This window comes from Buceros rhinoceros, unplaced genomic scaffold (assembly GCF_000710305.1).
Source record: "Buceros rhinoceros silvestris isolate BGI_N320 unplaced genomic scaffold, ASM71030v1 scaffold2638, whole genome shotgun sequence".
Classification (NCBI taxonomy): domain Eukaryota; kingdom Metazoa; phylum Chordata; class Aves; order Bucerotiformes; family Bucerotidae; genus Buceros; species Buceros rhinoceros.
In genome coordinates, this window is record NW_010428399.1 from 30,710 (window position 1) to 43,856 (window position 13,147).

The window sequence follows — 13,147 nt, forward strand, 5'->3', positions numbered from 1 at the left end:
AGAGGTTGTGGAGTTTCTTTCTTTGGAGACATTCAGAACCTGCCTGGACACACTCCTCTGCAACCTTGTCTAAGCGAACCTGCTTTAGCAGCAGGGTTGGTCCCTGCAAGATGGACTAGATGGTGCCCAGAGGTCCCTTCCACCTCCCTGCATTCTGTGATTTATATTTAACACACAGCTGATGGCTGCTTCTCTGTTGAATCTTAGATTTTGCAAGTTTTCTTAGATCACTCTTACAAATATTGTTTGGATTCACCATAATAAATATTTAGAAGGAATTTACAAAACCTTTGAGATTTTTACAATCTGTTTTCCTGTTATTTTTTTCTAGATTGCCAGCCATTTTGAGAGGAGGTGTCATTGATAGATATTGGCCCACAGCTGATGGGCGCCTGGTGGAGTATGACATAGATGAAGTTGTTTATGATGAAGATTCACCTTTTCAGAACATTAAAATTCTGCATTCTAAACAGTTTGGGAATATTCTTATCCTCAGTGGGGATGTTAGTAAGTATAACCTCATTTGAGGATCTTCTGTGCAAAATTGTAGGAAGTGTTTTCTATCTTGTGGCACAGTTTTAATAAATTACTAAGGGTCATAGTTCTGATGCTGGAAGCTACATATATGTGTGTGGACATACATCTACTCTGTATATAAAATATTCTAATCAGAAAGGCTGACCAGTGTAAAATCTAGAGTACAAAATTTTTTTCTCCAAAGTTGTCATCTTTGCTGTGGAAGGTGACGCAAGAGAAGTCAGAGTATACTCTAGCAGAGCTTACTCTACTCTTCCATATGTGCTTTTATTCATTTGTTGCAAGTCCAGCCTCTTGAGGGCTTCTCTTTGACAGTGAAACAAGCTACTTTGATTTTCAAAATGCAAAGGAATTCTAAAGAGAAATACAAAGTTGTCCCTTGATTCTCTAAGGGTATTACCTGCTTGATGAGATACAGGACAGATATATCCTAAACCATTTAGGTTGTTTTGCTGGTGAACTTCTTTTGATTCTGTCTTCAAAGTGCACAGTTGAACTCTTAAGTTAATCAGAAGAATGACCCAACCTTTATGGAAAGGTCTTTCTATGTGGTACTCTGTGCCTGCTGATCTTTGCATTTTTGAAGGCCAGCTTGGGAGAAGGTGGGCTCCTGTTCTTTAAAGCTGGATAAGAATCCTGTTTGCTAGAAAATCTAGGCACCAAGGAGTGTGCTTTGTAAAATCTCCTTATTGTGTGGAGAAGCACTGACTGAGGTAGATGAGGGATGTTGCTCTGTAGGGATAGAATACTTAATTTCAGGCTAATGGCAGAGTAATTAAGAAATTTGACTACAGCTTTTTCAAACCACCAGAAATATCTCTAACAATTCAGTTAGCTTTCTGCAACTGTCAGGTGGGCTTCTGTGCAGATGGCAGCTCAGAAGTGTTGTTACTGAATTCATTAGCAAGGTATTATCTAATTCAGTTTAGAATTGTATATGAAATCACCAAATTAGGTATTTCATACTTCTAGCCAGAAACTTATTGGAGTTTTATATGGAGATGAGGTTTTGTTTGAATGTTGTCACGATGTGCCTCAGAAAGGGAAGTATGCCATTACTTATTTTTCTGTGGCATTTCGAAACACTGGTTTGCATGATTTTGTTATTGTGCACTTACGAGCAAAGTGCTGAATGTCAGGCAGGATGATAGGATATGCCATGATGTGCTGCTGCACAAAGCTTTGCCCTCGTAGCTCAGATTTGTTATTACAGCTTAGGAATGTCACGCCTGCTTTGAATCTAATGGTGAACAAGTCAGCAGAAGACATGCTTCAGGGCTCTTCAGCAGTTAGGTGTTAATGCTCATATTTATGCTTCTGTGCAGGGATGCACTGTGGGTGTCTAGGTTGCTCTTTTGGGATGGGGTGCAGAGTACGCTTTAAAAAATTGCCTGGTTTGTCTCTTGCAGCACTAGTCAGAGGTAAAAAAAAACACTGAAGTATCAAGTACTGGCGGTTTTGTTCTACAACTTTGCTTCTCTTGGCACACAGTACTTCCTGATGCTGAGGCAGCTATTGCTGGGTTTGCACTGAGGACTAGAGAAATCCCGTGAGGGCTTGTGAGGAGGATCCCATTATCTTTGGTAAATCACCAGCCTCCTGTTAGCTGGACTGTTAGAGCTAGGTTGTTTCTATAGATGTTCTTGTTTCGGTCTGTTAGGTCACCTTCTTATTTATATTCGTTCATTATTAATATGAAGAATTAAAGATACAATGTTTCTGTTCAACTCTCTTCCTTCCATTCAGATCTGGCAGAGAGTGACCTGGCATACACTCAAGCCATAATGGGCAGCGGGAAGGAAGACTACACTGGGAAGGAAGTGCTAATCCTAGGAGGTGGTGATGGAGGTATACTCTATGAGATAGTCAAACTGAAGCCAAAGATGGTTACTATGGTAGAGATATCCTTTGACAAATGACTGTTTGTTCACTTCAACATTTTTCAGTCTCTTTTCTGGTGATGTCTTAGCATTGAACACAATTAACTATCAGGTTCTGATTTATATGAGGAGATAGGGTCTAAAATGGAATTTTTTTGTCAGTTTAGAAATTAATTTTTGTCATTTAGAGAATCCCAGTGACGATGTATTTTTGCATCATTATGTAGCACCTGCTTTCAAGTTCTCAATCATGCTATAACTTAAGTAGCAATTTACATAGAACTGGAATGTAACTCTTCTGTCATCAGACTGATATCTTCTCTAACAGAAGACAGGTCTGTCAAGTCTGCAGTTTGGGCGGAGTTCTGCCTTCTTGGATTCTTCTGTTTTTTCTAAAAGCTAGAAAAATCTCTAGAAGCAAAAAAGTTTATTCAATGGGAAGGTCAGGACTTGATGCATTTTGGTGGTGGCAGAATGACCAACTCTTGCCCTGTCTTAAAAGTAGTCATACAAATAGTTTTCAACATTCTGTATTTCAAATAGTTTGTGATGTGAACCACTCTTAGCCACATGAAATAATGATCATCCTAAGTTTTAGGATTCCCTTGCTAGAAACTAAAAATATTTGTGTTTAAAAATGTAGGTTAAGACTTGACCTAGCTAAACGTTATGGAGTTTAAGTACATCGTTTTATTGTTAGCATTTCAAAGTTTCACAGTAGTGGTAACCTAAGGTACCAGAAATACTCTTAAAAACAAAAATAAGCACTTCCTAAAACTTCAACTGAATCTGGAGGTGAACACATGAGGTTGGCTATTGCAATATATATACCAAAGTACACATCTTACGATCCCTTTTTGAATAAGTAACTTTATTGATTATGTCTTTCTGAAGAAACAAACTGTGACCTATGTTATTTCTGGAATGTAGAATGCCTTAACCAGTTTCAAACATTGACCAAATGGTGATTGACGGGTGTAAAAAATACATGCGTAAAACTTGTGGAGATGTCTTAGACAATCTGAAAGGAGAGTGCTATCAGGTAATCTGTTTTTCTTTCATTTGAAGTAATATTTCAAATATAGTTATACCTAGTCTGGAAGACTGCTTATGGCAAAGTCTTGGGAAAGTCTTCTGATTCTTTTTTACTTTTGGGAAAGATTTTTTTCCTTTGTGACACTAAGTTTTGATAGTAGCAGTTGGATTTGTGTTGGATATATATATTAGTGTTAAATACCTTCGAACTTTTAAAAATAATTATGTGCAGTTTTTAAGGAATATAAAATAGAATGTTTATTGCTATAGCTTAAAAATAGAGGAAATAGTTAAGGATGCACTGTTTAACATTTTTTGCATTGATAAAAGGCAGAAGAAATGTGTATTTAAGTTAGTTGTCCTGCACTGCTGAGAATATTTGAATTTGTAATGCACACTTTAAAATTACTTTTAATTTCCAGGCAAAATTTCTTATCAGTACACTGCTAGCATGTGAATTTTTTTAAGTAAAATTACAAATTCATGCATCCCCTTTAGTTAAGGTCTTCATGTGCTGCATGTGACAGAGCTTATAAACTAGTGCAGGTGTAATCTGACATCTCTGCTGGAAATCTCTACTTTTTGTTTTCATTACTGTTCCTTAAAGGCTCTCACAAATAGTACTTTCTGTGTGTGAGCTGAAAAAGGCAAAATGTGAACAGAGAATTCACATGCTATTTTGTATGAGTGAGCAGCCCTTTATACAAATACTTCATTTTGGGGAACTGCTGACTTGTTTCCATTTGGTAGGTAAAATAGTTGTTGCCCAGCAGTCAGTGACAGAGCCAGGAAATTCAGTCCTGTAGTTCCTACGTTATCATTGTTGTAGTTCCTACAACTGTTCCTTCTTTTTATATGATGTAAAAAGTTGGAAATGGAGCGTAAAATTAAATGTAGTTTAATTTTGTACTTTCCCCCTCCTGGATTCCTATGAATCTGTTTGTTCCTTTCACCTGGTTAATTTTAGGGTATTTTGAGGACTGGCTACAGTATTTCATTCTTACAGGTTCTGATTGAAGACTGTATTCCAGTACTGAAGAGGTATGCCAAAGAAGGAAGGATGTTCGATTATGTAATTAATGATCTGACGGCTGTTCCAATCTCCACATCTCCAGAAGAAGGTTAATCTTCTAATTTACTTTCCTAAACCTCTGAGGGTTTCCCACAGTCCTGCTACTCTGCTGCAAAGAGTTAGCAGTTTGCAACAAAAATACTTTGTTTCTTGCCTTTTTAATAGCAAATCTGAGAAGCAAAGAATAATAGTTACAAATCTCTTCTCTTTGAATTTTTCTTGAATATTAGGAAAAATGAGGAAGTGCCTAGGACTTCATGTGCTCTTATTCCAGAATAATACTAGTTTATGTAATTGCTGAAAAAGTATTTGGGGAGTTCACGCTTCAGTAAATTTTTCCTTGCTCTATAATTTCTTGGAAATATCTGGAAAATGACTGTGAAGAGAAAACAGATACTTCCACCTTCATCGCCACTGTGTCTGTTTAGGGTTTTTTTTAAAGCTATAGGATAGCTTTTTAAACAGTAGGTATGTTGTAAGTCTTGCGTATGTAATGGTGAGCAAGCCAGTACTGTGCTGTTCTGTTTTTAAATCATACTCTTTATGCAGATTCCACATGGGAATTTCTGCGGTTGATTCTTGACCTCTCAATGAAAGTCCTGAAACAAGATGGAAAATACTTCACGCAGGTATGGTATCTGGATGTAAGACAGTATTCCTGTGTATGTATTGAAATCTGCATTTTTTCAGGTAAAGAAAAAAAGGGGGACAAACCCACACCGACTGACTAAAAAAAAATACACTAGCAAGCTGTTTTTCTTCTTTTAATGACTCATTAGGGATTTTTGTGTGAAGTTGGGGCTTTGTGAACAGACATCACTTTTCATTTTTCAGTTGAATTTGTAGCACTTCTCGGAATTTAAAAGCATAATTTCAAGAATCAGCTAGGCACACTACAGAATATTTCAGCTGTTAGCAATTCTTGGAAAAGCAGAACACATATTTTATAAGATACATGTTTTTAAGCTAATATTTCCAGTTGTAGAGTGCGAGACATGAAAATGTTATCTACATAGGTGTAAGAAGTTGATGTAAATGCAGTGGGATAAGAAAATTTAGTCATTTGCGAATAAATACACTCTTTTGGCTTGCTGTCGTCTCCTAATGCAACTTACGGTTTGGCTTCTGTGAAATGGATTTTGAACATTTGAATGTTTGTCTCAATGCTTTGTGTTTTGCAAAGTATTCTTTAGTCATGAGTAAATTTTTTTCCTTGTATATGAGGTTTTTAATGCAACTGTATTTTAAAATACGTTTTTTAAGGTTTGTATACTTGTTATAGTGTGGCCACCATGGATACTATAATTGTGGTATAGGGTTCATCAGAAGATACTTTCTGTGTGTAATCCTGAATTCAGAATGCTACAAGGCTGCACGCAACCGTAACAAGACCCAGCAGATGGTTGAGTCAAGTATAAGCCTCTGAAGGTTTTTCTTTTGTGATGCCTATACTTTAACTAGTCTTCTGAGGCTTGGAGCATCTTTAGTTCAGCATTTTGAAATAATCTTTTTACATTCTGAAATAACCTAATGAAAACTACGCATTTCAACTGTTCCTATCAACGCAGAGTTCCTGAGGTGTGTAAAGCAGCTGGTTTACTGCAAAACTGGACAGGTCTGTAAAGAAATGGAAAGCTCATAGAATGAGATTTTTCGGCAACTTCAATGTGCTGCTTTATTTTAAAATGCTGTGGTTGTATGAGCAAGATAAGTTATCTTGTGGTTGAAATGTAAGATATGACTGCGGTAGTATCACACTGTAAATTTTAATGGCTTTTTTGTTCTGTTAATAGTGGAAATATTTATGACAGACTTCGATACTGAAAGGACACATCTTTTGGACAGAGCAAGTGTTTGTTCTACTGTTGTCATACTTGTAACATACACAGTGAGACTAGCTGACTTTAATAGAAGTATGTAGCTGACTTTAATAGACCGTATGTAAATGTATGTTTGTGGACAGGTATCTGTCAGACTTTGTAGAGGGACTCTGGGGAGAAGCTTGTGCTGAGAGCTGGAGTGATGTCTGCTGCAGTCAGGGTACAGGGAGGTGGTTTTGTGTCAGCTGAAACCAAGAGAGGTAGAGACTGGTGCAGCCTTGATGCCTGTTCTGATAGGAGGAGATAACTTCCTTGCACAGGAATAAAGGACAGCAGCACTGAGCTGACCCTGGTGGGTTTAAGCCATTGTGAAACTGTGCAATATCAGTTTGAGTCCCAAAGCAAGAAGGTGGGATGTGGCAGTATGCAAAAGAAAAAGTTCAAGTGACTTGAATGTTTAGACTTCTGGCTAGATGGTAGCCAGTGCAAGGGCTGGAGTGTATAAGCAGTGTGCTCTGGCAACTTAGGGTTCCTGAGGGTATTAAAAAAAGAAAATTAATGTTGGGGCAAACAGCTATCAGAGCTTTTGATATATTTACGGATAGACTACCCAACCCATTTGATGGTGTTTGTAACCTCTTTCCTGTTGGGTCTGATTTAAAAACAAAAGCAAACAGGGTAACCCTCAAAAAAACCTCAATAGTCTGATCATGGGAAGAACAAACTTCTAGAGATGCTTTAAATGAAATCAGCTGTCAATAACTTCACTTAAGGTTTTGAGTTAAACTAGTTGAAGCTGGATATCTGAAAGACTGGATTAGACTGATTGGGAGAGAAGTTCAATCATGACCATTCCTGATGTTGGTAGCTGAACTTAATCACACACTGGGAACTCATAGAACCATAGAATATCAGGTTGGAAGGGACCTTGAGGATCATCTGGTCCAACACTTCTTGGCAAAAGCACAGTCTAGACAAAATGGCCCAGCACCTGGTCCAGACGAATCTTAAGTGTTCAGTGTGCAGTGGGACTCCACTGCTTCCTTGGGGACATTATTCCAATGGCTGATTGTTCTCATTGTGAAAAAAATTTCCTTTTGGGTCTAATCACAATCTCCCCAGGATTAACTTTTACTCATTACCCCTCACCTTTCCTGTGTGACTCCTTGTAAAAATGGAGTCTCCAGCTTCTTTGTAACCGCTTGTTAAATACTGGAACATGGCAATAATGTCTCACCTAAGCCTTGCTTTTTTCAAGGCTGAACAAACCCAATTTTCTAAGCCTGTCCTCATATGGAAAACATCTTTCCTAGTCCTTTGATCATCTTTGTGTCCCTTCTCTGGACTCTCCACAGGTGTGTCCTGATGTGCCTGTCCACATCTTTCTGTGTATAGCAGGGTCAAACTGAACACTGTATTTCAGGTGTGGCCTAAAAAGCACTTAGTAGAGTGGCATGATGTTGTGTTTATCTCTGCTGGTGATACCCTTGTTGATGCAACCCAGCATCCTGTTGGCTTTCTTTGCTGCAGCATCTGACACGCTGTTCACCTATATCGAACTTGTTGTCCCGCAGGACCCCAGGTCTCTTTGCACAGAGCTGCTTCCCGGCCAAGTAGATCCTGGCCTATGCTGCATACTTCTGGGTTGTGTTTTCCCAGCTGCCAGAGCTTACACTTGTCCTTGTTAAACTTTAAGGTGCTGAACAGCCCACTCTTCCAGACTTCCCCACTCAGTTTGGTGTCATCAACAAACTTCATCGGGGTGTGCTTTATCCCCTCATCCAGATCACTTGATGAAGAATTTTAAACAGCTTTGAGCTCAACTGTCAGCTAGTTCCCCACCCAGGGCACAGACCATTTGTCTAGACTGTATCAGTTCCTCTAGGAGGAGGCTGTGGGGAACTGTATCTAAAGTCGTAGAGAAATCTGGATTGAACAGTGTCTACCACTTGCTCTGTGTCAACCGAGAAGGTTACTTTCTCATGAAAAGTGATCAGGTTTGTCAAGCACTATTTGTCCTTGGTGAATCCATGATGACTTTTTATGTGCTTCATATGAGTTGTGAAAGCCTCTGGGAGGATTTGTTCCATAACTTGCCCAGGGATTGAAGTAAGACTGATGGGCCTGTAATTTCCTAGGTCCTCATTTAAGTCCTTATCAGAGCATTCAAAACCATTTATATGTTAGCTCTTAAAGGTCAGGATTTTTTATCCTGTATTAACATTGGAAATTTATTTTTGTTCCGGCTGTCTATTTTCAGGATGCTTATCTTAGGTAGCAGGCTTTACTTGCTGAAGGAATCACATGCTTTTAAAGTTGGTTGTGTTTTTAAAATCCAGGACTTTGTATGCCCTCCCTCCCCCCCACCAGCTTTCTTGAGGTGTGCTTTGATTCTCTAAACCAAAATATGTTAAATATAATTAAAAGTGACTGGAGGATTGTCCACCTGTTAGAGCCTGATGTTTACCATGATGAGGAAATGTCTCCTATAAAAGATGGTGCAGAAGGGTCCTTGAACAGTTGGCTAATAATCAGTAGCTATAGTTGCTGCTCCTGCCTTGGTATTATGTAATGCTAATGTTTGAAACTTCTGTACTCTCTAGTTTGTAGTCTGTCGTCTGATAATTCTACTTGCAGGGGTTACCTTGTGCATCTTGTTAGAATGCTTTACCCAGAAGTGGATTTCTGTTCACAGAGTGCCAGCCTTTTCTGTACTTTAGGTATTGCTGCCTAATTCTAAATGCCACTGCTGGAAAAAACGAATGGAAATGTTTATCACCTTTTAGTTGAGCTCTGCAGAAGTTTTAGACAATGTTCTCTTCAGGACATGAATTGCCAGCAGACAGGGTCTACAGCTGTCTAACTCTAGCTAGATATAATTTATCTGGGATTATAAAAAATTGGTTTTGGTATGCTACTCTAACATACCTGGGTGTTCTCTCAGGATGCCATGGTGATCCTCAAAGCAGTCTCTAAATGCTGATGCAGAATATTCTGTCACCACTAGGTGGAGACTGATAACTAGTATTGCCTAGCACTTCAACATTTATAGAGATTCTGCTGGTGAAAGGTTTCTCACACTATTTGTATTCCTAGGGTATGCAAGAACATATGTGGCCAAATTTAGGATGAAAGAGGGTTTTCTTGATTGTTTCAGTTCCAGAAAGATAGAAAGGGCACATCATAGCTCTCATTCTCTGCTGATGTAAGTCTGTGCTAATTGTATTGGGTGTAAAAAAGGCCCCGGACTTTCTGTGTGCATCTACAAATAGTAGCCACAGTGAGAACAAAAACATGAGTAGCAGCCTTGCTTTTCATATCCTTGGTTTTCTCAGCATGGATGATGCAACTGGAGTCTTGTAGCCTACACAGGATCTGGACAGGTGAGCTTTAAGGCCCTTAGCCTGCAGAACTTGTGGTCCTGTCCGTAAGATTAAGACTTGAGGGTTTTTTGTAAAAACTTGAACATAATCCCACAACTCTGCTCAACAGTCATAAGGCTTGCTATGTTTCTGTTCTTTATTCTCCTTCTAAGTCTGGTGCTTTGAAGTATTTAGTGATGTAGTATGGGTCCAGGTTTGTGAGGTGCTTAGTGTTGTCTTCTGCAAGGTGAGCCAGTTACAGATTAAGGTTCCCAACCCTCACAGGGCAGAGAATGAGAGTCAATGGGGATCTAAACTTGGTGCATCCCAAGGTCCAGTTTCATCTATAATGGACCTTCCAAGTGACTTGTTTCTGAACATATTAAGTGTTTTTTATGCTATTAGACCTTCTAAAAGCCAGCATGATTTTTTCAACTTTAGTGGGTGTGTGTACTTGTAGATACTACTGTGATATGTTTGTGCATTTTTCTGCATTATCACAGCCCTGCACCCTCCCAGTAACACGAGGATTGTCCCAACAGCTGTGAAACTATGCTCTGTAAGATGCAGAGACTGATTGTAAGGTGTCAGTGGATTACGTGTAGCTAGGAAAATGCCTTTTGGTGTGTCAGGTTTTTTGCTCTGATGATCTAATCCTTTGAGGTTGAGCAGGCTATCATTTTTAGCCTGTTTATGAAGTGGAACCTCTTAAAAATACCTCTGAACAGGAATTTGTTCCTTCCTAGTCTGGGTCATCCAACCCAGGCAGGATAAAACTCTCAGACCACTCACAGGTTTGGGTTCTAGTAAACAGCTCTAACCACTGGTGCAAGGGATCAGATGTCTCCCACATACTCATGTGGCCCTTCACTAAGCTGTTGTTTCCTGGCCACTCTCTAGTACAGCATGGCCTGGCCCTCTAAATGTCCAGACCACTGTGATGCTGCTCCATAGTTACACTCCTTTTTTTGGCTGCTGTGTGGGTTTTCTAATTAGCACTTCCAAAGAGGGAGCAGGGTTCTCCTTGACTGCAGCATGAAAGGAGGCTGGAAGAATGGATGCATGTCCCTCTGTGAGCCTGTGTTATTTCGTGGTAGTATGAGAGTCTTTGAGACAGACATTCCTGAGTATTACTGCAGGTTCAGTTTTAAATGAATTGCTTGGTCAGTGGAGGTGCTTTCAGTCAGGTTTGTCTCCATTATCTCCCTAAGTCGCCCCTGTCACCCAAAACTCAAACCTAGCTTTAGTGCTAATTGTTTCATGCTCTGTGTATCTTGTTGCTTCTTAACCACTCTGAAGCGAGGAAGGAAAAAAACCTCCAGCTTTGGCCATGTTTAACTCTGGGACTTGTCATTGCAAAATAAAATAGAAAAAAACGTTAAAGAAGTTGAACCTCTCTAGTGTATTGTCACAGACAAAGATGTCTAATAGAAATGGCATGTGGGGTAAGACATTTAAGACACTTGTAAGAAATGAGCAAGTATGGAAGGGGACCTTTCAGTCTGCTTCCAAGTCAATAGTTTACTTTTTAAGGTTGGAGGAGGCATAGTGACTTAAATTCAGCCTATAACCAGTTGATGGACACATTTCCTTTGTATGTGGGTAAAGTTAATGGAAGTTACGGGGTGAATTTAAATTATTTTTCTTTTTTAAGGCTTTCTTCTGTATTATGCCCCCAGTTCTGGGCATACAAAATACATAATAATAAACAATACTGTTTATTATTTTAATTTGTTGAGCATTGTGCTGTAGAAACCTGAAAACTAAACCCATGATCCTACAGAATGTGTGCCTTACGAAAGCGCAGAACAGTTGGTGTTGGGAAACAGGCACGAGCTATCAAAGTGTGTGCAAGCACTGAGCAGGCTCAGAATGCAGAGGTTGTGAAACAGTTCAGGAATGGTCAGTCTTAAACAAGGTCTTATGAACACAGATCAGTTAATCTCAAAGTTTAACACTACCTCAGGTGCTTTTGTGTCAGATGCTTCTTAAGGAGAAAAACTTCGGTGTTTTCCCCATTTCTTATCTGTGAAATTGTTTGACATGGAACAAAGATTAAGTAAGGGGGGACAGGCAGAGGAGCTTGGTAGGGGGTTTTGTATATGTTGAAAATTGAGGAGTGTGGGAGAAAAATTTGATTTTGTTTTTTTCCCTTTGAAAAAGTGTAATTGGTGAGTCATCAGCTTTTAAACTTTGTTAAACACTGTTCAGTGTTTGTTATTGCTTGAGGATATGGTGGCTGTTCAGAACAAATGTATTGCTCTACCATATAACTGTGTTCCTTAGGGGAGGGGAGTTAAAATGAACACAGATTATTAGACTGATCACTGTATTACATTCTGGGCTTGGCTCCTGCTGTCATCTTAGCAATACAAGAACATCCAAGTGTGATTGACATCATTATCAACATTGTAGTTGCAGCTGATAAAGCTGGTTACTTATTAAAGATGTTAATAATTTTTCAAGAATTTTTCTCTTTACTGAAATAAGTTCATCTAAGTTTTGTAGACTTGATCTTTGGAATTCTTAGGGTTTTGCTGAGCAAAGCCAAATAATTAAAAGTTGTAACTGTGTGCAGAGCTATAAAATCCTGTGGTGTGTCTTCAGAATGAAAGGTTAATAGAACAGCCAGGTCAGATGTCTGAACCCATAGGTAAGATCTTGATTTGGAGACTGGGGAGTTGTGGATTTGAAAAGTAAAAACTGCTCATTGGCGTGTTTCATTGTTCCTGTAATTCGGTTTCCACACTGTTTGCAGTGATTTGTCCCTTGCTGGAGAAGGGAGAAAGGATGAAATACTGAAGTGACAGTCTGGGAAGCTGTGGATACTTTTATCTCTGTGTATCCTATTAAGCTTCCTGCATAATAGTGGTATGCTCCATAAATTACCTAGCGGTGTTTTCTATTTATGACTCAAATTACACACACAGGTTGTTTTTTAGTTTTCTCTTGCATTCAGTCTGATGTTGAAAGAAAATTGTATGTTTGTTAAAGGGTGGCTGAGCCAGATAACTGCTACAGTCCCCTGGATAATAACAGGTTACTAAATAAATACTATAGTAGTCTGTTCATTGTTGTGCTCTTACCTTTCTACAAACCTCTTTTGTTTTCTGATACCAAAATAAATTATAATCAATATAAAGGATGCCATCTTCCTTTACCAAATAAACAAGTACATGTTTGTTTGTGAAATATGAAAATGATAATCAAACACATGGCTTATGCAAGTTCTTTTGAAAGAGAGATTTCAAGATTGATTTTTTAAAAGATGCTGTGTACAGGAGTTTTAAAGTTTAGGTTTTCTTTTCCACCTATGAAAACTTGAGCACAATGCAAAAAAACTCACTGAGCATGATGCAAGAAATTCAGAGAAGGAACAGTAGGATGAAGTCTCTTTTCACTTTCTCTTGAAATAGAAATGTTTAACATACATTGTAGGGA

The 13,147-nt window shown here is 38.8% G+C and overlaps 1 protein-coding gene across 1 annotated transcript in view; it reads left to right on the top strand.

The window, feature by feature from the left end:
* The window catches only part of SMS (spermine synthase), a 39,549-nt gene that overhangs the window by 19,859 nt on the left and 6,543 nt on the right, over positions 1-13,147 (top strand). The window contains exons 5-9 of the mRNA XM_010142234.1: positions 332-507; positions 2,284-2,438; positions 3,370-3,459; positions 4,459-4,573; positions 5,074-5,153. Coding sequence (XP_010140536.1) covers positions 332-507; positions 2,284-2,438; positions 3,370-3,459; positions 4,459-4,573; positions 5,074-5,153 — 616 coding nt within the window. The remainder of the gene's footprint in view (positions 1-331; positions 508-2,283; positions 2,439-3,369; positions 3,460-4,458; positions 4,574-5,073; positions 5,154-13,147) is intronic.